We start from the raw sequence: 23003 nt of genomic DNA, 5'->3' as shown, positions 1-23003 counted from the left end.
ATGATATGATAATATTCTTAAGTGACCCTAAAAGTTCCACTACAGAGCTACTAAGCCTGATAAACAACTTCAACAAAGTGGCTGACTATAAAATTAACTCAAAGGGTTGGGGGTTTAGCTCAGTGGTAGAGCACTTGCCTAAAATTAACTCAAATAAATCAGTGGCCTTCCTCTACACAAAAGATAAACAGGCTGAGAGAGAAATTAGGGAAATGACACCCTTGATAATAGTCCCCCAAAATATGAAATACCTCAGTGTGACTTTAACCAAGCAAGTGAAAGATCTGAAGGATAAGAACTCCAAGTCTCTGAAGAAAGAAATTGAGAAAGATTTCAGAAGATGGAAAGATCTCCCATGCTCATGGATTGGGAGTATTAATATAGTAAAAATAGCCATTTTACCAAAAGCGATCTACAGATTTAATGTAATCCCCATCAAAATTCCAATTCAATTCTTCATAGAGTTAGAAAGAAAAATTTGCAAATTCATTTGGAATAACAAAAATCCCAGGATAGCTAAAACTATCCTCAACAGTAAAAGAACTTCTGGGGGAATAATCATCCCTGACCTCAAGCAGTATTACAGAGCAATAGTGATTAAAAACTGTATGGCATTGGTACAGAGACAGGCAGATAGACCAGTGAACTAGAATTGAAGATGCAGAAATGAACCCACACACTTATGGTCACTTGATTTTTGACAAAGGAGATAAAACTATCCAATGGAAAAAAGGTAGCATTTTCAACAAATGGTGCTGGTTCAACTGGAAGTCAACATGTAGAAGAATACAAATTGGTTCATTCTTATCACCCTGAACAAAGCTTAAGTCCAAGTGGATCAAGGACCTCAACAGCAAATGAGATACACTCAAACTAAGGAAGAAAAAAAGTGGGGAAGAGTCTCGAACACAAGGACACTGGAAAAAATTTCCTGAACAGAACACCAATGGCTTATGCTCTAAGATCAAGAATCAACAAATGGGATGTCATAAGCTTCAAAGGACACTGTTGTTAGGACAAAACAGCAACCAACAGATTGGGAAAATATTTTTACCAATACTTCATCCAATAGAGGACTAATAAACAAAATATACAAAGAACTCCAGAAGTTAGAGTCCAGAAAGGCAAATAACTGTATTAAAAATAGGGATACGTACCTAAACAAAGAACTCACAGCTGAGGAATATCCAATGGCTCAGAAGCACCTAAAGAAATGTTCAACATCCTTAGTCATCAGGGAAATGCAAATCAAAACAACCCTGAGATTCTACCAAACACCAGTCAGAATGGCTAAGATCAAAAACTCAGGTGACAGCAGATGCTGGCAAGGATGTGGAGAAAGAGGAACACTCCTCCATTATTGGTGAGATTGCAAACTGGTACAACCACTCTGGAAATCAGTCTGAAGTTTCCTCAGAAAATTGGACATTCCACTACCTGAGAACCTGTCTATACCTCTCCTGGGCATATACCCAAAAGATGCTCCAACATACAACAAAGATACATGTTCCACTATGTTCATAGCAGTCTTATTTATAATAGCCAGAAGCTGGAAAGAACCCTGATGCCCTCAACAGAGGAATGGATACAGAAAATGAGATACATTTACACAATGGAGTACTACTCAGCCCTCAAAAATGATGACTTCATGAAATTTATACGCAAATGGTTGGACCTAGAAAATATCATCCTGAGTGAGGTAACCCAATCACAAAAAACCACACATGGTATGCACTCTTTGATAAGTGGATATTAGCCCAAATGCTCGCATTACCCCAGATACAATGCATGGACCACAAGAAACTCAAGAAGGATGACCAAAATGTGGATGCTTCACTCCTTCTTTAAAAGGGGAACAAAAATATCCATAGGAGAGGATAGGGAGGCAATGTTTAAAGCAGAGACTGAAGGAATGGCCATTCAGAACCATATATATATATATATATCCCAAAACTAGATCAGGAACTGGATATAGATCTCTCTGAGAGACACAGCCAGAACATGTCAAATATAGAGGTGGATGCCAGCAGCAAACCACTGAACTGAGAACGGGACTCCCATTGGAAGAATTGGAGAAAGGACTGAAAGAACTGAAAGGGCTTGAGATCTCATAAGAACACCAATGCCAACCAACCAGAGCTTCCAGGGACTACACTACCCAAAGACTATACATGGACTGACCCTGGGCTCCAACTTCATAGGTAGCAGTGAATAGCCTTATTGGGGCACCAGTGAAAGGGGAAGCCCTTGGTCCTGCCATGGTTGGACCCCTAGTGTAGGGGATTATTGGGGGTCTATAATAAGGGGGTTGATGGGGAGGGGAACACCCTTGTAGAAGGGGAAAGGGAGGGGCTGGGGGGCTGATGGACAGGAAACTGGGAAAGGGAATAACATCTGAAATGTAAATAAGACAAAAATTTGATAAAAAAGAACAATTATATTATCTTTGCACAGCCTAATAATATACAAATACACTTCAGTATAACTGAAACAAAAAATAAAATTAATAAATTCCTCAATTGCTGAAGAATAAGCAAACTGAAAAGATAATTATCAGAAGCCAACTAAGCAAGCCTAAAGGCATGCAAGTGACTTCTTTGGAGATGGCCCACCATTTTGCGTGGTCTGTGATGATGGGTGAGCTCTGAGGCAAGGTCCCAAGAGACTTCATTGCAGGATTGCCTCTTGCTCCTGATATACCTTATTTCTGACCCTCTTACATAGGCTAATGATTCCTGGGCATTAGCTCACCATATTGGACATGTTTTTTGAAGATTAACATGAAGATGTACTTTTATGTGGTAATGCTATGTAGTAGATAACTCTATGATTTCATAATTCATAAAAATGATTCTATAAAATTTCTAAATTTAAACAAGTAATTTTGAGCTCTCTAAAAGCTGAAATTCGGGCTCTGTAAACCTTCATGTGTCATAGACTAATTGTACTAGGAAAAGAAAACAGGCTTGGAACAAATTTATGATCAGGAGAAACATCTCTTCCAGGTTAGCTGTAAGACCACTATCTAAGTAACTAAAGGTCATAAACTGGGAATGGACAATTTATTGCAGATGCAGGGACAGTAAATAAAATATTGACTAGTTTATTCACACAAAACTTCAAAAATAATGACACTAGGCAGATGACTTTTCTATCAACAAAACCATGTTGCTTTAAACTTACAATGAACTTATGGGTCTAAAAGTTAGATAATGAATGTTTAGTCACATACTAGTCTTAAAAGCCATGCAAACATTTCCACTGCAACTCTGTCATTTTGTGACATGAACTTATGGAACTTAAAGATACTTAGAAAACCATGTGACCAATTATCCTGAAAGAGTATGAGAACTAAGAACCAAAAATAAACAAACGATGATACATTTTTATTCAGCTTCATCAAGAATGTGTATTTTTTCCTGTGTGCATAAATAAAGTTATGTTGGGGCTTGCTCTATGAAGCTTGTTCTATCTATCAAATATTTGTATATATGTGTATTATTATGTGTATATATGTGTATTACGAAGTTGCTGGAGCTTTCTCCAGGAAGCTTTTACTTCATCAACCAAATATTTTTATAGGTATGTATGTGTATATATATATATATATATGTATAGTGTGTATGTATGTATGTATGTATGTATTTATGTATGTATGCATGGAATCACTTTTTTATTCATCCAGAGTGGTTTTTTCCTCCACTCCAAGGTTTTTTTCCTTTTTTATTTTTTTGGCTCCCAAAGTGTTAATAAATTGCCTTATGACTGAGCTAATTCCTTTATCTAATCTACTGCCACAGAATAGAGTAGAATTTACAAAGGCAAATATTATCAAAAGTAAGCAAGTTTTACTCTTGCAATGCTGCCCATCCTTACCTTTCTTTCAGAACTGATGCTTAGTACTGTGGCTGGTTCATAGCCAGACTGGAAGTTAAAACCTCAGTAAACCAAATGCAAAGCTCATATTAAGAGAATTTACTATGTGAGAGTAAAAAGCTAGCAGTCAAAGTTAGGCAGAAGTTAGTGATATGGAACTAGAAAAATTATAAAGATTTAATAAAATGAAAAGCTCTTTCTTTAAAAAAATCAACAATATTAAAAAACACCTTGTCAATTTAGAAAAAACAATGCAGATAGAAGAACCATTTTAATAAAATTACAAATGAAAAGTGAGACATTATACTATCTACTAATTAAATTCAGAAACTTATAAGGATATACTATGCAAACATATTTTCAATTTGGAAACACTAAAAAAATGAATTCCTACATGCGTACAATCTACTAGTGATAAACAACAATGAAATAAATGACTTTAAAATCCATATATAACAATGATATCAATGTAGTAATAAAATAGTACCCAACTAAATAAATTCTCAGGGCAATGTGGATTAATTGCAGATTTGTAGCAAAACTTCCAAGAAGATTTAATGTTAACATTACTCAAATTATTCCATAAAATAAAAAAGAAAGTTTCCATTTTTTAATGAAACCATTATTACCATGATATCAAAATCAGATAAAGATCCCAGAAAAGAAAATTACAGATTAATCTTCTTGATCAATACATATTCAAAGATCCTCTGTAAAACGCATAGTAACTAAGTTCAATATTAAATAAAAAATCTCCCATCTTGACAAGATTGGCTTTAAACAGTGATGTAAGGATTGTTCAATATACACAAATCAATATAAGCAATTCATTTCATTAATGGACAGATATCACACAATAATCTCAACAGTGGCAGGAAATGCCGTTGATACAACCACTCTTCAAAGCTAAAGAGATGGCTCAACAATTAAGAGTGAAATAAGAGTGAACAATGCTTTTGCAGAAGACCTGATTTTGGTTCACAGCACCCATATCAGGCAGTTCACAACTATCTGGAAGGATGCTCTTGGCTGAAGGACATGTCTTATGGCTAGACTGCTGTATTTGTGACACAGATTTCAATTTCCCATCGACTAATTTGATATTTATAAGCTAAACACTAGATTATCAAATAGAAATAGTTCATCCTATACTGGATTCACTTTGGGCACCAGATTTGTGTGTGTGTGTGTGTGTGTGTGTGTGTGTGTGTGCATATGTATGTGCATATATGTTCTAAGTCAACATTCAAAAGGACAACATTTACAAGTTAGATACATAGCAAGATACTGTTAACAACAAACAAGTAGAGAAAAAGCATTATTATTAAGAAGAATTCCAAGGCTCACTAGGATCCACACACAAATGACTAGAGTACCAGAATCTATCATATGACCCATTGTATATGAATTCTTGGTTCTTCCTTTTTTCTTCTGAAGTAAAGGACTCACAGGCACGACTATGGTCATTATAATTTAGTTACCAGGAATCTTTGTAAAAGGAAAAACAGTTCACTAAGTGGGGACCTCTATTCATGTAGTGTGTAAACGTGTGTGTGTGTGTGTGTGTGTGTGTGTGTTTTCAATACTGAATACAGAAATTTTGAAAAATGAACAAAATCATATGGAGTAGCATTGACCGCACAGATGTCTTTATCATCCCTCCCTAGGTTGGTATCAACTTAGCTTCCCCAAACAGTGCTACTAACCTAAAACCAAGCGCTCAAGAGTTAAAGATTATGGGGGAACTCTTGTCATTCAAACTGACACAGTAGGGAAAATGAACTTTTAACATTGATATTGGGAGTATAAATTAATGTAGCAAGTCTGGAAATCAGTGTGGAAGTTTTCTCACAATGTGAAGAATAGGACTGGTCTTGAATCTAGATATGCACAGAACTAAAATGGAATTATTTGTTTATCTATGTTTAATGTCATTTTACTCACAATAGCAAGAGTTGTAACCATCTTAGATTGTTATCTCTTGATAAATCCATTGTGAAAGTAAGGCATTGCACAATGAAATTTTATTAATATCTAAAAAATAATTGAAGTTTAGGAGAATGGATGAGACTGGAAATAATCAAGGACAAGATAGACAACATTCCCTGTTTTCTCTAATATTCAAACGTGCTTCAGATTTTAAAATTGTATGTTTAATTTGGATTGTCTGGAGAGCATGAATCTAGGAAGAGCCCATGATGTAGATGGAGGACAAAGATGTGGGGAACACTAGGACACATGTGATATAAAAATATAGGGAGATTATACTTGGAGGGGGAAGTTTTAAACAGGTATAGGGGAAAAGGGACAGGGAGAGAAGAATACATAGATAAAATGCTAACCAAAACTAATGTGTGAAAAGACAAATGGATAGTATTCATTCTCAAACTAATTAAAATGTAGTTTAAATTAATGGATTAATTAATAAATGAGTTTGAGTATTCCTTTCATATGTGGACAATATTGCTCCCAGATGTCATAAATTATTTAAAAAATGATAACTTTTTGATAGAGAGACCAACAATTTATTCTTTAGGAATAGGGCTTTATGGGATAGGAACAGGTATGAGAAAATAAACAAGATGGGCAAGTTGGGATCAGACCTTGCAAAACCTGATTAATTATGCCAAATAAGTTAATTAAGAAACACAACATCTTGTTGGTAGTTTGAAGGGGTGAGACATGAGATGGAGTCAAGGGACAGCTATCCTGCAATGGGATGAAGTGATAGGAATACATTTGAGCATTGTCACACAAAGGGAACACAGGATATCTCAAGTACATCACAGACTGAAAATACACATTTTGGGATTTATTAATCTATCCTGGTTAAATAGCCAAGTTCCCAGGAACTAAAACCATACATAACTCTTTGACGACTTGACCCCAGCCCCAGTCCTTGTCAAATTTGTTACTGGGCCAAGACACTGAATTAGATTCCCTTGTCCTTTCAACAGAGCCTCTGAGAAAGCCTTAGATCACCTTGCCTCTCAATAGTTTCAGGCAACATATATCTCTCTATACCTCTTCATGGTCCTGTAGGATCCCCCCCAAAATTGGTCTTTTTCTGCTATCCTTGATTGCTCACTGAACAGAGATGGTTGAACATATCACATACATTGCTTTTAGCATACAGAAAAATAAAAGTTGTAACTGAATTACTAGAATCATTCTCCATGTTGTATAGACTTCACAGTACTGAAGCTGCTATATATGGAAACAAGTCATTAATGTGTTAGAATGTACATATCACTTACTGACTTGATAAGCAAGATGTGTCCATGTACAGTAGTTATATGTAGCAAGGGGTGTCAATAAACCACCTTTTGTTTGGATTTCAGGCCTATTCCACAAGAAGGAATTCATTCCGTGTACTATAAGACTGGTCAAAATTTTGGCTTAGTCACTAAAAGACTTCAGAAGTGACTCTAGTTACAGTTATTTTGGTGAATAAAAAATTGCCTTAAAACTATTTATGTATACACTCTTAGGGTAGTGCTGCTTCAGACTAGGGAAGAAAAGATGGTTTTTGAATATTGATTAATGCAGTGATTCATAACTTGTCAACATAGAGAGAATATGTAATCATGGAATGTGCTATCACAAGACACTTGTATCATCCCCCCTTCAGTTGCAGAGGAGGAGGTAGAAAAATATAAAAGCATGCCATTATACTCTTGAAATCTCAGCAGATGTGGTTACCCTCACAAGATCTCTACAAAATTGAGCCCATCAGTGAATTGAGAAGAGGATTATAAAGCAAAATCCTTAGCAGAAGAACTATAACTATTAATGGCTACTAATGGAGAGATGGTCGTTTTTCTTCAGTTTTGTAGCATATTTTAGTTTGCCCATATTCTGGTAAATAATCTCAAACCCAGAATCCTAACTGAACACAGAGATAAAAAACAAGAGAAAGCCAGTGACATGGCTCAGTGGATAAATACACTTACTACCAAGTTGGAAGATCTGAGTTCTACCCCTGGAACCACATGTTGAACAGATTCCTAAGAGTTGCCCTCTGACATATAGATACACCTTGTCATGAATGTTCTCTGTCTTTCTGTTTCTCTGTCTCAGTCTGTCTGTCTGACTCTGTCTCTGTCTCTCCTCTCTTTTCTGTGCCAAGATACAAATAAATATAATAAAACATTTAAAAAGGTAGAAATGACAGGGCGGTAACTAGGAAGAAGGGATTCAAAAGAATGGGTGGGAACACAGAAATTAATAAGGGTTAATATGATCAAAATATAGTATTCACATGAGAAAAATGACCAAATATTAGATGAAAATTTAGATACTTTATCAAAATATTTGCATTCTTGTAATGACATTAATAAAAATAGTTATGGTATGGAATCAAATTATGTATTGATGCCTGATTTAATGGCTAACTACCTGGTTGTCTATAAAACAAACTGTAAAAAATAAGCAAAGGGAAAAGTTGGTCTCAGTAGAAAGACTATTTGTTTCCTGAAACAAGAATGGCAGAAATCATATGGCAATGTTGATCAATGGAATTAAGAGTACAGTAGGGGAATAATTTCAAAAGCTCTTTTGAAAACAATAGTGGGCAGTCCAGACACCAACTGGACCTGAAGGGAGCCGGTCAACAGTTCTCTGCAATCAAATCCCGTGGGAGGGAGAGCTAAACCTTCAGAGGGGCAGACATGCCTGGGAAGCCAGAAGAGACTACACTCTGCCCACATTTCTGACTCCAGAGGAAAACAACTAATGCCATCTGGGACCCAGGTGCACCAGGGCCATGGGAAAAGGTGGTGCAGGACCTCCTGGTTGCTGCCCTCACAGAGAGCTCAAAAGCAGTGCCCCAGGAGCAACTTAAGCTGCAGGACTACAGGTAAGACCAACTTTTCTGCTCCAGGTGACCTGTCTGGTGGACTCAGGACACAGGACCACAGGAACAGCTGAAGACCAGCAGAGAGGAAAGACTACATGTCCGAAAGCAGAGCACTCTGTTCCCATAACTGGCTGAAAGAAAACAGGAAAATAGATCTACAGCACTCTTAACACACAGGCTTATAGGACGGTCTAGCCACTGCCAGAAATAGCAGGACAAGGCAACACCAGACACAACCGGATGGCGAGAGGCAAGTGCAGGAACCCAAGCACACCAGAAAAGCAAGATCTAGATTTTAAATCACATTTGATCATGATGCTGGAGGACTTCAAGAAAGACATGAAGAACTCCCTTAGAGAAATGCAGGAAAACATAAATAAACAAGTAGAAGCCTATAGAGAGGAATCACAAAAATCCTGAAAGAATTCCAGGAAAAGACAATCAAAGAGTTGAAGGAATTAAAAATGGAAATAGAAGCAATAAAGAAAGCACAAGAGAAACAAGCCTGGATGTAGAAAACCAAAGGAAAAGACAAGGAGCCGCAGATACAAGCATTACCAACAGAATACAAGAGATAGAAGAGAGAATCTCAGAAGCAGAAGATTCCATACATATCATCAACACAACAGTCAAAGATAATGTAAAATGGAAAAAGTTACTGATCCAAAACACAGGAAGTCCAGGACTCAACGAGATCAAACCTAAGGATAATAGGTATAGAAGAGAGTGAAGACTCCCAGGTCAAAGGACCAGTAAATATCTTCAACAAAGTCATAGAAGAAAACTTCCCTAACCTAAAGAAAGAGATGCCCATAAACATACAAGAAGCCTACAGAACTCTAAATAGATTGGACCAGAAAAGAAAATCCTCTTGTCACATAATAGTCAAAACACCAAATGCACAAAATAAAGAAAGAATATTAAAAGCAGTAAGGGAAAAAGGTCAAGTAACATATAAAGGCAGACCTATCAGAATTACACCAGACTTCTCACCAGAGACTATGAAAGCCAGAAGATCCTAGACAGATATCATACAGACCATAAGGGAACACAAATGCCAGCCCAGGTAACTGTATCCTGCAGAACTCTCAATTATCATAGATGTAGTAACCAAGATATTCCATGACAAAACCAAATTTACACAATATCTTTCTACAAATCCAGCCCTAAAAAGGATAATAAATGGTAAAGCCCAACATAAGGAGGCAAGCTACACCCTAGAAGAAGCAAGAAACTAATCGTCTTGGCAACAAAACAAAGAGAAGGAAAGCACACAAACATAATCTCACATCCAAATATGAATATAACAGGAAGCAATAATCACGCTTCCTTAATATCTCTCAACATCAATGGTCTCAATTCTCCAATAAAAAGACACAGATTAACAAACTGGATATGCAATGAGGACCCTCATTCTGCTGCATACGGGAAACACACCTCAGAGACAACGATAGAAACTACCTCAGAGTGAAAGGCTGGAAAACAACTTTCCAAGCAAATGGTCTGAAGAAGCAAGCTGGTGTAGCCATTCTAATATCGAATAAAATCGATTTTCAACTAAAAGTCATCAAAAAAGATAAGGAAGGACACTTCATATTCAGCAAAGGAAAAATCCACCAAGATGGATCCACTCAAACCTAAATATCTATGCTCCAAATGCAAGGGCACCTACATCCATAAAAGAAACCTTACTAAAGCTCAAAGCACACAATACACCTCACACAATAACAGTGGGAAATTTCAATACCCCACTCTCATCAATGGACAGATCATGGAAAAAGAAATTAAACAGAGACATAGACGGACTAAGAGAAATCATGAACCAAATGGACTTAAGAGATATTTATAGAAAATTCTATCCTAAAACAAAAGGATATACCTTCTTCTCACCACCTCATGGTACTTTCTCCAAAATTGACCATATAATAGATCATAAAAAGGCCTCAACAGTTACAGAAAGATAGAAATAATCCCATGCATCCTATCAGACCACCACGGCCTAAAACTGGTCTTCAATAACGATAAGGGAAGAATGCCCACATATACATGGAAGTTGAACAATGCTCTACTCAATCACAACCTGGTCAAGGAAGAAATAAAGAAAGAAATTAAAGACTTCTTAGAATTTAATGAAAATGAAGGTACAACATACCCAAACTCATGGGACACAATGAAAGCTGTGCTAAGAGGAAAACTCATAGCTCTGAGTGCCTGCAGAAAGAAGCAGGAGAGAGCATATATCAGCAGCTTGACAGCACACCTAAAAGCTCTAGAACAAAAAGAAGCAAATACACCCAGGAGGAGTAGAAGGCAGGAAATAATCAAACTCAGAGCTGAAATCAACCAAGTAGAAACAAAAAGGACCATAGAAAGAATCAACAGAACCAAAAGTTGGTTCTTTGAGAAAATCAACAAGATAGATTAAACCCTTAGCCACACTAATGAGAGGACACAAAGAATGTGTCCAAATTAACAAAATCAGAAATGAAAAGGGAGACATAATTACAGAATCAGAGGAAATTCAAAAAATCATCAGATCCTACTACAAAAGACTATATTCAACAAAATTTGAAAATCTGCAGGAAATGGACAATTTCCTAGACAGAAACCAGGTACCAAAGTAAATCAGGAACAGATGAACCATTTAAATCACCCCATAACTCCCAATGAAATAGAAGCAGTCATTAAAGTTCTCCTAACCAAAAAGAGCCCAGGTCCAGATGGGTTCAGTGCAGAATTCTATCAGATCTTCATAGAAGACTTCATACCAATACTATCCAAACTATTCCACAAAATTGAAACAAATGGAGCGCTACCAAATTCCTTCCATGAAGCCACAATTACTCTTATACCTAAACCACACAAAGACTCCAAAAAGAAAGAGAACTTCACACCAATTTCCCTTATGAATACTGACGCAAAAATACTCAATAAAATTCTGGCAAACCAAATCCAAGAGCACATCAAAACAATCATCCATAATGATCAAGTAGGCTTGATCCCAGGCATGCAGGGATGGTTTAATACACAGAAAACCATCAACGTAATCCACTATATCAATAAACTGAAAGATAAAAACCACATGATCATTTCATTAGATGCTGAGAAAGCATTTGACAAAATTCAACACCCCTTCATGATAAATGTCCTGGAAAGAATAGTGATTCAAGGCCCATACCTAAACATAGTTAAAGCCGTATACAGCAAACCAGTCCCTTAAACTAAATGGAGAGAAACTTGAAGCAATCCCACTAAAATCAGGGACTAGACAAGGCTGCCCACACTTTCCCTCCTTATTCAATATAGTTCTTGAATTTCTAGCTAGAGCAATCAGACAACAAAGGAGATCAAAGGGATACAGATTGGAAAAGAAGAAGTCAAAAGATCACTATTTGCAGATGATATGATAAAATATTTAAGTGATCTTAAAAGTTCCACCAGAGAACTACTAAACCTCATAAACACCTTCAGCAAAGTGGCTGGATATAAAATTAAATCAATCAGTAGCCTTGCTCTACACAAAAGAGAAACAAGCCGAGAAAGAAATTAGGGAAACGACACCCTTCATAATAGTCCCGAATAATATAAAATATCTCGGTCTGATTTTAACCAAGCAAGTAAAAGATCTGTATGATATGAACTTCAAGCCTCTGAAGAAAGAAATTGAAGAAGATCTCAGAAGATGGAAAGATCCCCCATGCTCATGGATTGGCAGGATTAACATAGTAAAAATGGCCATTTTACCAAAAGCGATCTACACATTCAATGCAATCCCCATCAAAATACCAATCCCATTCTTCAGAGAGTTAGACAGAACAATTTGCAAATTCATCTGGAATAACAAAACACCCAGGATAGCTAAAACTATCCTCAACAATAAAAGGACTTCTAGGGGAATCACTATCCCTGAACTCAAGCAGTATTACAGAGCAATAGTGATTAAAAACTGCATGGTATTGGTACAGAGACACACAGATTAACCAGTGGAATAGAATTGAAGACCCAGAAATGTACCCACAGACCTATGGTCACTTGAATTTTGACAAAGGAGCCAAAACCATCCAATGGAAAAAGGATAGCATTTTCAGCAAATGGTACTGGTTCAACTGGAGGTCAGTATGTAGAAGAATGCATATCGATCCATGTTTATCACCCTGTACAAAGCTTAAGTCCAAGTGGATCATGGACCTCCACATCAAACCAGATACACTCAAACTAATAGAAGATAAAGTGGGGAAGCATCTCGAACACATGGGCACTCGAGAAAATTTCCTGAACAAAACACCAATGGCGGGGTTGGGGATTTAGCTCAGTGGTAGAGCGCTTGCCTAGCAAGCGCAAGGCCCTGGGTTCAGTCCCCAGCTCTGAAAAAAAGAAAAAAAAGAAAAAAGAAAAAAAAAGAAAAAAGAAAACACCAATGGCTTATGCTCTAAGATCAGGAATCGACAAATGGGATCTCCTAAAACTGCAAAGCTTCTGTAAGGCAAAGGACACTGTTGTTAGGACAAAACAGCAACCAACAGAGTGGGAAAAGATATTTACCAATCGTACAACAGATAGAGGGCTTATATCCAAAATATACAAAGAACTCAAGCAGTTAGACCACAGGGTCTAACCCATAACCCCTCACCCTCCCGTTCTATATGGGTGTTCTGCTCCCCACCCTCCCCCCATTACTGCCCTCAACCCAACAATCCAGTTCACTGGGGGTTCAGTGTTGGCAGGACCAAAGGCTTCCCCTTCCACTGGTGCTCTTACTAGGATATTCATTGTTACCTTTAACATTGGAGCACAGGGTCAGTGCATGTATAGTGTTTGGGTAGTGGCTTAGTCCCTGGAAGCTCTGGTTGGTTGCCATTGTTGTTCATATGGGGTTCAAGCCCCTTCAAGCTCTGCCAGTCCTTTCTCTGATTCCTTCAACGGGGGTCCTGTTCTCAATTCAATGGTTTGCTGCTGGCATTCGCCTATGTATTTGCTGTATTCTTGCTGTGTCTCACAGGAGAGATCTACATCTGGTTCCTCTTGGCCTGCACTTCTTTGCTTCATCCATCTTATGTAGTTTCGTTGCTGTATATGTAAGGGCCACATGTGGGGCAGGCTCTGAATGGTGTTCCTTCTGCCTCTGTTCTAAACTTAATAGCCTCCCTATTCCCTCCCAAGGGTATTCCTGTTCCCTTTTAAAGAAGGAGTGAAGCATTCGCATTTTGGTCAGGGTGCTGTGGGCTGGTATCAGTGAGGTTCTGTCTCCAGCTAAAAACTGGTAGTGTCAGGTCCCAGAGGAATTTTGCCTTTGTGTGTCCTGAGTCCACCCAGTAGGTCGCTTGGAGAAGAAAAGTTTTTCTTTCCTCTGGTCTCATGGCTGAAGTTGCTCCTGGGGGCTGCTTTTGAGCTCTCTGTGAGGGTGATAACCAGTAGTGCCTGAGTTGTCTTTTCCTGGGGCCCAGTGCAACAGGGTTCCAGATCGTTTTAGGTGTTTTCCTCTGGAGTCAGAAATGTGGGCAGAGTGTAGTCTCTTCTGGCTTTCCATGCATGTCTGCCCCTCTCACATCCATTGCCCCATCTTAGATTATCACAACTCCTTGAGATATAAACATTTGTGAATTTTTCTGGGAGAACTGGGTAAATGCTTACTCAAGACTGATAAGAAACCAACACTAAAACAAACAATGGTTCTATAAATGTCTAACTTGGTGAACAAATATTTATTAGTTTAATTTTAGGGGTATTGGTAAGGGGTAACTCACAGGTTCATGGACTCAGAGGCATTATCATCATTAAAACATTCACCCTGGCAGGGAGATGCCTCCCAATGACTACATCTTTGAATCCTATTAAAAGGCTTGCAGGTCTCTCAATAGACTGAACAGTCACCTTCATACAGTTCTATGGATCTGAGATTGTCTGCACCAAATAATTTATAGAAATCTATTTTTATTCTTTTTTTTTTCTTCCGGAGCTGAGCACCGAACCCAGCGCCTTGTTCTTGCCAGGCAAGTGTTCTACCACTGAACTAAGTCCCCAACCCCTTTATTTTCATTCTTTTATACAAATTTCTTCTTTTATATATTTATTTATACCACATACAGCAACCATACCTATGTACAATTACTGTCTTCCAGTACTCCTCAACTTGAATTAAAGTTCAACTTTAATTGTAATTTTTAAAGACTTTGGAGACCTTTAAAGATGAATAGTGATAGATATATGATGTAGGGTTCAAGAGGAGTATGAAGATTATTAGAAGAGTTATTAGTATAATAGACACACAGATAGTATAGCGTAACAGTGCCTCTGAAGATAGTTAAGTCCCATTAATGAGTTTGGAAAACTTGACAATCTAAGGAGAAGATTCTGCATTGCATGAAGAGGAAGCTTCCTGAGCACTAGGATACATACATCATTCATTCACTGTGCTCTGCTTTTAACTGTTGATATGAACAATCAGGTCAAGTTGAATTCTATGCACAGACAAAACATGAGAACTAATCATGAGCCAAATAAACCCTTTGTCTTTTAAATTGCTTTCACAACAACAGGAAACACCAGTGGAATTTAACCTCCTTTGCAACTTTACCTAAAACAGTCTTTAATGTTCTCTTTGCTTTTCAGATGTACTATGCTAGATAGTTAATTATTTAATTTTTATATTTTCTGATTATATATTTTATTCTTGAAAAATTGAGAGTAAAAGGCTTTCGTGACTGGAGGGAGCAGGACTCATCAGTTACTTGTAAGTCAGTGATTCTCAACCTTCCTAATACTGTGACCCCCAAAATACAGTTCCTTATGTTGTGTTGACCCCAACCATAAAGTTATATATTGCTAGTTCATAACTACAATTTTGATACTCTTATGAATCATAATAAAAATATCTGATATGTGACTCCTATGAAAGAACAATTTGATCCCCCTCCCCAAAGGGGTTGTGACCCACAGGTTGAGAACTGATGATGCATGTTCTATGTAGATGAAATGGGAAAAAGAAGGACAAACTTTGCAAACGTAATCTAATGTTTAAAAACTTGGTTTACTTTCCTGTACATGTGGGATTTTTCCCTCCAGATTTTGTAGCCTCCTTTTCCTCTTAGCCTCTTTCATCCATAATCTGTGTACTTCTATATCTCTAAATGTACTTGAGAATGACCTTTTCTTCAGATATTCTGTTGTTCAGACAGACATGAAAGCATGGTTGGTAAAAGTTGCAGCATACCCAGAATACAGCAAATACATAGGCAAATGCCAGCAGCAAACCAGTGAACTGAGAATGGGACCCCCGTTGAAGGAATCAGAGAAAGGACTGGAAGAGCTTGAAGGGGCTTGAGACCCCATATGAACAACAATGCCAAGCAACCAGAGCTTCCAGGGACTAAGCCACTACCCAAAGACTATACATGGACTGACCCTGGGCTCCAACCTCATAGGTAACAATGAATATCCTAGTAAGAGCATCAGTGTAAGGGGAAGCCCTTGGTCCTGCCAAGACTGAACCCCCAGTGAACATGATTGTTGGGGGGAGGGTGGCAATGGGGAGAGGATGGATGGGTGAGGGGGGGGGTTAGGGGGATGTTGGCCCGGAAACCGGGAAGGGTAATAACAATTGAAATGTAAATAAGAAATACTCAAGTTAATAAAGATTTAAAGAAAAGGAAAAAAAGAATAGTCCACTCAAATATAACATAAAAAAAAAAGTTGCAGCATAGACTTACATGGAACAAGTAAGAGAGGGCAACAAGTTTCTTTCCCCCACACTCTGGAAGCCGCTTTAAATGAGGACCTTACTCTGTGATAGCGTTTATAGAAAGTCTTAGAACAATGACTGCCAAAGGATGAAGGACGTTTTCCCAAAGAAAGAACAAATGCCAAGGTTTGCTCAACGTTTTTGTTGTTGTTGTTGTTGTTTTGTTTTGTTTTTCATAATCAAGTACATAGCAAATATTTTCTTTATCAATATTCAAAGTCTTCCACAAATTATACAAGGAGTTACATGAATTAGCAGTTTTTAAGTTGAAGGCTTGGTGAACACTGCATTAATGTTTCAGAATCTAATGAATTAATTCTGAAATTTTGGCAGTAGTTTCACTTTCCCCTTTCCTATGTAATCTCATTGGGATTCAGTAGATTTCGATTTTCTAAGCCATTTGTGTTCTATCCTTCAGATTAATTAAATGACACCCCACATTGCATCTTTTCCCCTTTCTATTGAAAATATTTCATACAACACATTGCTCCTTTAACTCTTTCTAAATTCTTCACCCTTAAACCTTATATCCCCAAATCTTCACTCACTCAACTCCATGCTTCCTTTCTTCCTTCCTTCCTTCCTTCCTTCCTTCCTTCCTTCCTTCCTTCCTTCCTTCCTCCCTTCCTTCCTTCCCTTTTTCTTATTTCTTTTTTCTTTTTAGAAATCAAACAGGCAGAACATCAAACCAAAATAAAACAGTGACAACAATAAGAAACAAAAAAGAAAAACACACACTCACACACATGCAAACACACACACACACACACACACACACACACACACACAGAGAGAGAGAGAGAGAGAGAGAGAGAGAGAGAGAGAGAGAGAGAGAGAGAGAGAAACATAATACTACAAATTGACAAATAATAATAACTTAGCACAACAGACTGGTATGCTCAAATAAAACAATATTCAGATAAAAAGTTTATAAAATACCATAGTTCTCATCTTGTGTTTACCATCTACTGCTAAGCATGATGCCTACTTTTAAGTGTGATTAATATAACCAATAAGACTCAGAAAGAAACTGTGTTTTAATTTGTAACATGGTGCCAATTGCAGACAGCTTTTTGATTAGGGGTAGGATTTATGTTGACTTCTTCTCATTGTTGGGAACTCCCTCTCAGCCTTGAAACTGGGAAGAGCCTGTATATGTACAGCATAGTTTTAAAATATTTGCACAATAGTATTTACTTCTTGTTTGTGTGCTCTGACAAGAGTTCTACTGAGCTTTGCTGGCATTGCACGGTTGAGTAAGAACGGTCAGCTGCTCTCATAATGTTGTCTAGTATTGGTTCATATTTAGATATGTGGTCATAAAGTTAGCTTTATTAGCCATGCAATTACAAAATCATTATAATATTTCCCCTACAGGTGAGTGTTGCTAAATGGGTGTTACATGTCAGAGACTTCACTTAAGCCCTTTGACTTAATATTTAGTAGTCAGTATGTAGGATGACACTCCTCATTGCACAGAAGTAAAGAAAGATTAGCCATGGGATACAAAACTCTGTGCTTTGGGTTGTTCCTTATTCTCTTTGCTTATTATAGTTATATACCAATGCCTGAAAACATTGAAGAACGCTGGAAAATTCAGTTTCTGGATGCTGGTATGAAAATGTTGTCATTTATGGTAATATATTCTAATATAATATTTTATTAATTTTTTTGTGAATTTAACACAATGTTTTAAAATCATTCTTCTGGGGTGCAAGGAGGACTTGTTACAATTATTTATGAAAATAGTTCAAATTTCATAATATTTCAGCAGTAATTCCAAATAGACTTTGATTTCCTTTTATGGCATTCTGAATAATCAAAAAACTTAATGCCTTATTTAATGTTTAACATGTTTAATTGAATGTACACAAAGAAAGGGACACATGTTTTCTAAGATACTATTTCTAAACTAAACGGCTATCATATACTGTCCTGAGAATAAAAGAACTGGTGTTGTCTAAAGCAACACTTGAGTGATTTTTGAAAAGTTAAAATGTACTAAATGCTTTTCTAAAAATCTAAGACCTTATACACTCCTAAACTAATGTAATATTATATAATGTCTATTATATTATAGCATTTCTATGTATATTTAATCATTTACTATTTTCTCCTTTGGATAATTCAATTTCCTATTCTCAGAAATTATACACATTCCTTGTGTTTTTGTGAACTCCAAAGAGGTGTCAACTGTCATTCTTAACTGTGTTAGTAACTAATTCACCAATGATGATGATGAAGATGATGATGATGATGAAGAAGAAGAAGATGAAGATCATTGCAATTTACACAGTGGAGTATTTATATTAACATAAAAATATACTTTTAGTAACAGGAAAATGTCAATGTGGAAGAACCTTTTCCAATTTCTTAGATCTCTGAAACACATTTGTTTAAGGGAAAGAGCTGGCTTTCCTGTCTGCTTTCACATTAATTATTGATTTTGCAATATTCCATCTACTGATATCACCCTAGATACCGTTATTATGTTCTTATAAGCAGAGGAGAATTTGAAACAGTAAGTGCATTAGATGACACATCAGAGACCCAAGTAGTTCAAAGGCCACATCTTGACCCATGCGATTGGTGCTGTCTGTCTTTAGGTCCACGCTGCTAGGGTTCAAATTTTATTTTGGTAGTACCTAAATTTAGGTTTATCACAACAATACACCATGTTTCATTTTACAAAAATATATCTCTGTCTGGAAGCCTTATGGATATAGTGACAATGGAAAAATTTATAGAGAAAACAGAAGCAGCTAATATATGATGAGAGAAGTCACATCAAGGTTTAGTAAGTGAGGATGAAGCTTCTTAATATGCTACAGAAGAGATAGACAATTTTCCATGAAGAACAACTGTCCTATTTTTGTTTCTGTTTCTTTAATACTGCATCCTGACAAAAGCAACTCAACGCAGGAAAAATGTTGACAGAACTCTTAAAACCTCTAGTCACTCACATCCACAATCAATGTTGTTCTTAAGGTGTTGCAAGCCCTTTTAGCTCTTTCAATACTTTCTCTACTCCTTTCAACTAGGGTTTCATTCTCAGTTCAGTGGTTTGCTGCTAGCATTCGCCTCTGTATTGACATGCTCTGGCTGTGACTCTCAGGAGAAATCTATATCCGGTCTCTGTCAGCATGTACTTCTTAGCTTCCTCATTCTTATCAAGATTTGGTCTCTCTCTCTCTCTCTCTCTCTCTCTGTCTCTCTGTCTCTCTCTCTCTCTCACTCTCTCTCTCTCTCATCTATCTATCTATCATCTATCTTTATATGGGCAAGATGTGGGGCAGGCTCTGAGTGGCCATTTCTTCAGTCTCTGCTCCAAACTTTGCCTCCATATCCTTTCCTATGGATATATTTGTTCCCCCTTTTAAGAAGGAGTGAAGCATCCACATTTTGATCATTCTTCCTCTTGAGCTTCATGTGGTCTGTGGATGGCATCTTGTGTAATTCAAGCTTTTTGGTTAATATCCACTTATCAGTGAGTGCATACCATGTGTGCTTTTCTGTGATTGGGTTACCTCACTCAGGATGATATTTTCTAGTTCAATCCATTTGCCTTGAATTTCATGAAGTCATTGTTTTGATAGCTGAGTAGGACTCCATTGTGTAAATGTACCATATTTTCTGTATCCATTTCTCTGTTAAAGGGCATCTGGGTTCTTTCCAGCTTCTAGCTATTAAAAATAAGGCTGCTATGAAGATAGTGGAGCATGTGTTTGCTGTATATTGGAACATCTTTTGGGTATATGCCCAAGAGAGGTATAGCTGGTTGTACCAGTTTGCAATCCCACCAACAATGGAAGAGTGTTCCTCTTTTTCCACATCCTTGCCAGCACCTGCTGTCACCTGAGTTTTGATGTTAGCTATTCTGACTGGTGTGAGGTGGAATAACAGGGTTGTTTTGATTTGCATTTCCTTTGATGACTAAGGATATTGAACATTTCTTTAGGTACTTCTTAGCCGTTCGATATTCCTCAGCTGAGAATTCTTTATTTAGCTCCTTACCCCATTTTTAATAAGGTTATTGGTCTCTCTATGTAGTCTAGCTTCTTGAATTCTTTGTATATTTTGGATATTAGCCCTCTATTGGATGTAGTATTGGTAAATTTTTTTTCCTAATCTGTTGGTTGCTGTTTGTCCTAATGACAGTGTCCTTAGCCTTACTGAGGCTTTGCAGTTTTATGAGGTCCCATTTTTCGATTTTTGATCTTAGACCATGAGCCATTTTGATGGGGATTGCATTGAGTCTGTAGATTACTTTCAGCAAAAAGGCCATTTTTACTATATTAATCCTGCCAATCCATGATCATGGGAGGTCTTTCCATCTTCTGAGATCTTCAAATTCTTTCTTCAGAAACTTGAAGTTCTTGACATATAGATCTTTCTCTTGCTTGGTTAAAGTCACACTGAGGTATTTTATATTATTTGGGACAATTGTGAAAGATGTCATTTCCTTAATTTCTTTCTCAGCCTGTTTATCCTTTGAGTAGAGAAAGGTACTGATTTGTTTGAGTTAATCCTATATGCAGACACTTTGCTGAAGTTGTTTTTCATGCTTAGTAGTTCTCTGGGGTAACTTTTGGGGTCACTTAAGTATACTATTATATCAATAGTGATATTTTGAATTCTTCCTTTTCAATTTGTATCCCTTTGACCTCCTTCTGTTGCCTGATTGCTCTGACTAGGACATGGAGTACTATATTGAATAAGTAGGGAGATGTGGGCAGCCTTGGAGATTGCTTCAAGTTTCCCTCCTTTTAGTTTGATGTTAGCTACTGGTTTGCTGTATATTGCTTTTACTATGTTTAGATATGGGCCTTGAGTTCCTGATTTTTCCAAGACTTTTATCATGAAAAGGTGTTGAATTTTGCCAAATGCTTTCTCATCATCTAATGAAATGATCATGTGATTTTTATCTTTGGTTTTGTTTATATCCTCGATTACATTCATGGATTTCTGTATATTGAACCATCCTGCATTCTTGGGATGAAGCCTACTTTGATCATGACTGATGATTGTTTTGATGTGTTCTTGGTTTTGGTTTGTAAGAATTTTATTGACTATTTTTACGTTGATATTCATAAGGGAAATTGGTCTGAAGTTCTCTTTCTTTGTTGGGGCTTTATGTGGTTTAGGTATAAGAGTAATTGTGGATTTGTAGAAGGAATTTGGTAGTGTTTTGGCTGTTTCTATTTTGTGGAATAGTTTGGACAGTATTGGTATGAAGTCTTCTATGAAGGTCTGATAGAATTCCGCACTAAACTCATCTGGTCCTGGGCTCTTTTTGGTTGGAGGACTTTTAATAACTGCTTCTATTTCTTTAGGAGTTATGGGGTTTTTAGATGGTTTAACTATTCCTGATTTACCTTTGGTACCTGGTATTTGTCTAGAAAATTGTATATTTCCTTTAGATTTTTGAGTTTTGTTGAATATAGGCTTTTGTAGTAGGATCTGATGATTTTTTGAATTTCATCAGATTCTGTTGTTATGTCTCCCTTCTCATTTCTGATTTGCCTAATTTGGATACATTCTCTGTGACCTCTGGTAAGTCTGGCTAAGGCTTTATCTATCATGTTGATTTTCTCAAAAAACAAACAAACAAACAAACAAACAAACAAAAAGCACAGCTCCTGATTCTTTGTATAGTCCTTTTTGTTTCTACTTGGTTGACTTCAGCCATGAATTTGAATATTTTGTGCCTTCTACTCCTCTTGTATTTGTTTCTTTCTGTTCTAGTGCTTTTAGGTGTGCTGTCAAGCTGCTGACATATGCTCTCTGCTGTTTCTTTCTGCAGGCATGCAGATTTATGAATTTTTCTCTTAGCTTTGTTTTCATTGTTTCCCATAAGTTTGGGTATGTTGTATCTTTCTTTTCATTAAATTCTAAGAAGACTTTAATTTCTTTCTTTCTTTCTTTCTTTCTTTCTTTCTTTCTTTCTTTCTTTCTTTCTTTCTTTCTTTCTTTCTTCCTTGACCAAGTTGTCATTGAGTAGAGCATTGTTCAACTTCCATGCATATGTGGGCTTTCTGTCATTATTGTTGTTATTGAAGACCAGTCTTAGTGCATGGTGATCTGATAGGATGCATGGAATTTTTCTGTCTTCCTGTATCTGTTGAAGCCTGTTTTGTGACTGATTATATGGTCAATTTTGGAGAAGGTTCCATGAGGTACTGAGAAGAAGATATATCCTTTTGTTTTAGGATGGACTGTTCTATAAATATCTGTTAAATCCATTTGGTTCATAACTTCTGTTAATTTCTGTACGTCTATGTTTAATTTCTGTTTCTGTGATCTGTCCAGTGATGAGAGTCAGGTATTGAAATCTCCCACTATTATCGTGTGAGGTCCAATGTGTGATTTGAGCTTTAGTAAGGTTTCTTTTATGAATGTAGGTGCCCTTGCATTTGGAGCATAGATATTTAGGATTGAGGGTTCATCGTGGTGGCTTTTTTTTTATGAATATGAAGTGTCCTTTCTTATCTTTTGTGATGACTTTCGGTTGAAAGTCGATTTTATTTGATA

At 36.9% G+C, this 23003-nt stretch overlaps 1 protein-coding gene across 1 annotated transcript in view; it reads left to right on the top strand.

Annotated features, from left to right (window-relative positions):
* Window positions 1-17970: 17970 nt before the first annotated feature.
* LOC116895484 (arylacetamide deacetylase-like 2) overlaps window positions 17971-23003 on the top strand; it is a 31805-nt gene continuing 26772 nt past the window's right edge. Inside the window, exon 1 of the mRNA XM_032896745.1 lies at window positions 17971-18108. Coding sequence (XP_032752636.1) covers window positions 17971-18108 — 138 coding nt within the window. The remainder of the gene's footprint in view (window positions 18109-23003) is intronic.

This window comes from Rattus rattus, chromosome 3, assembly GCF_011064425.1.
Source record: "Rattus rattus isolate New Zealand chromosome 3, Rrattus_CSIRO_v1, whole genome shotgun sequence".
NCBI lineage: Eukaryota > Metazoa > Chordata > Mammalia > Rodentia > Muridae > Rattus > Rattus rattus.
Note: the sequence above shows the minus strand (reverse complement) of the source record. Positions and strands in the feature narration are given on the sequence as shown.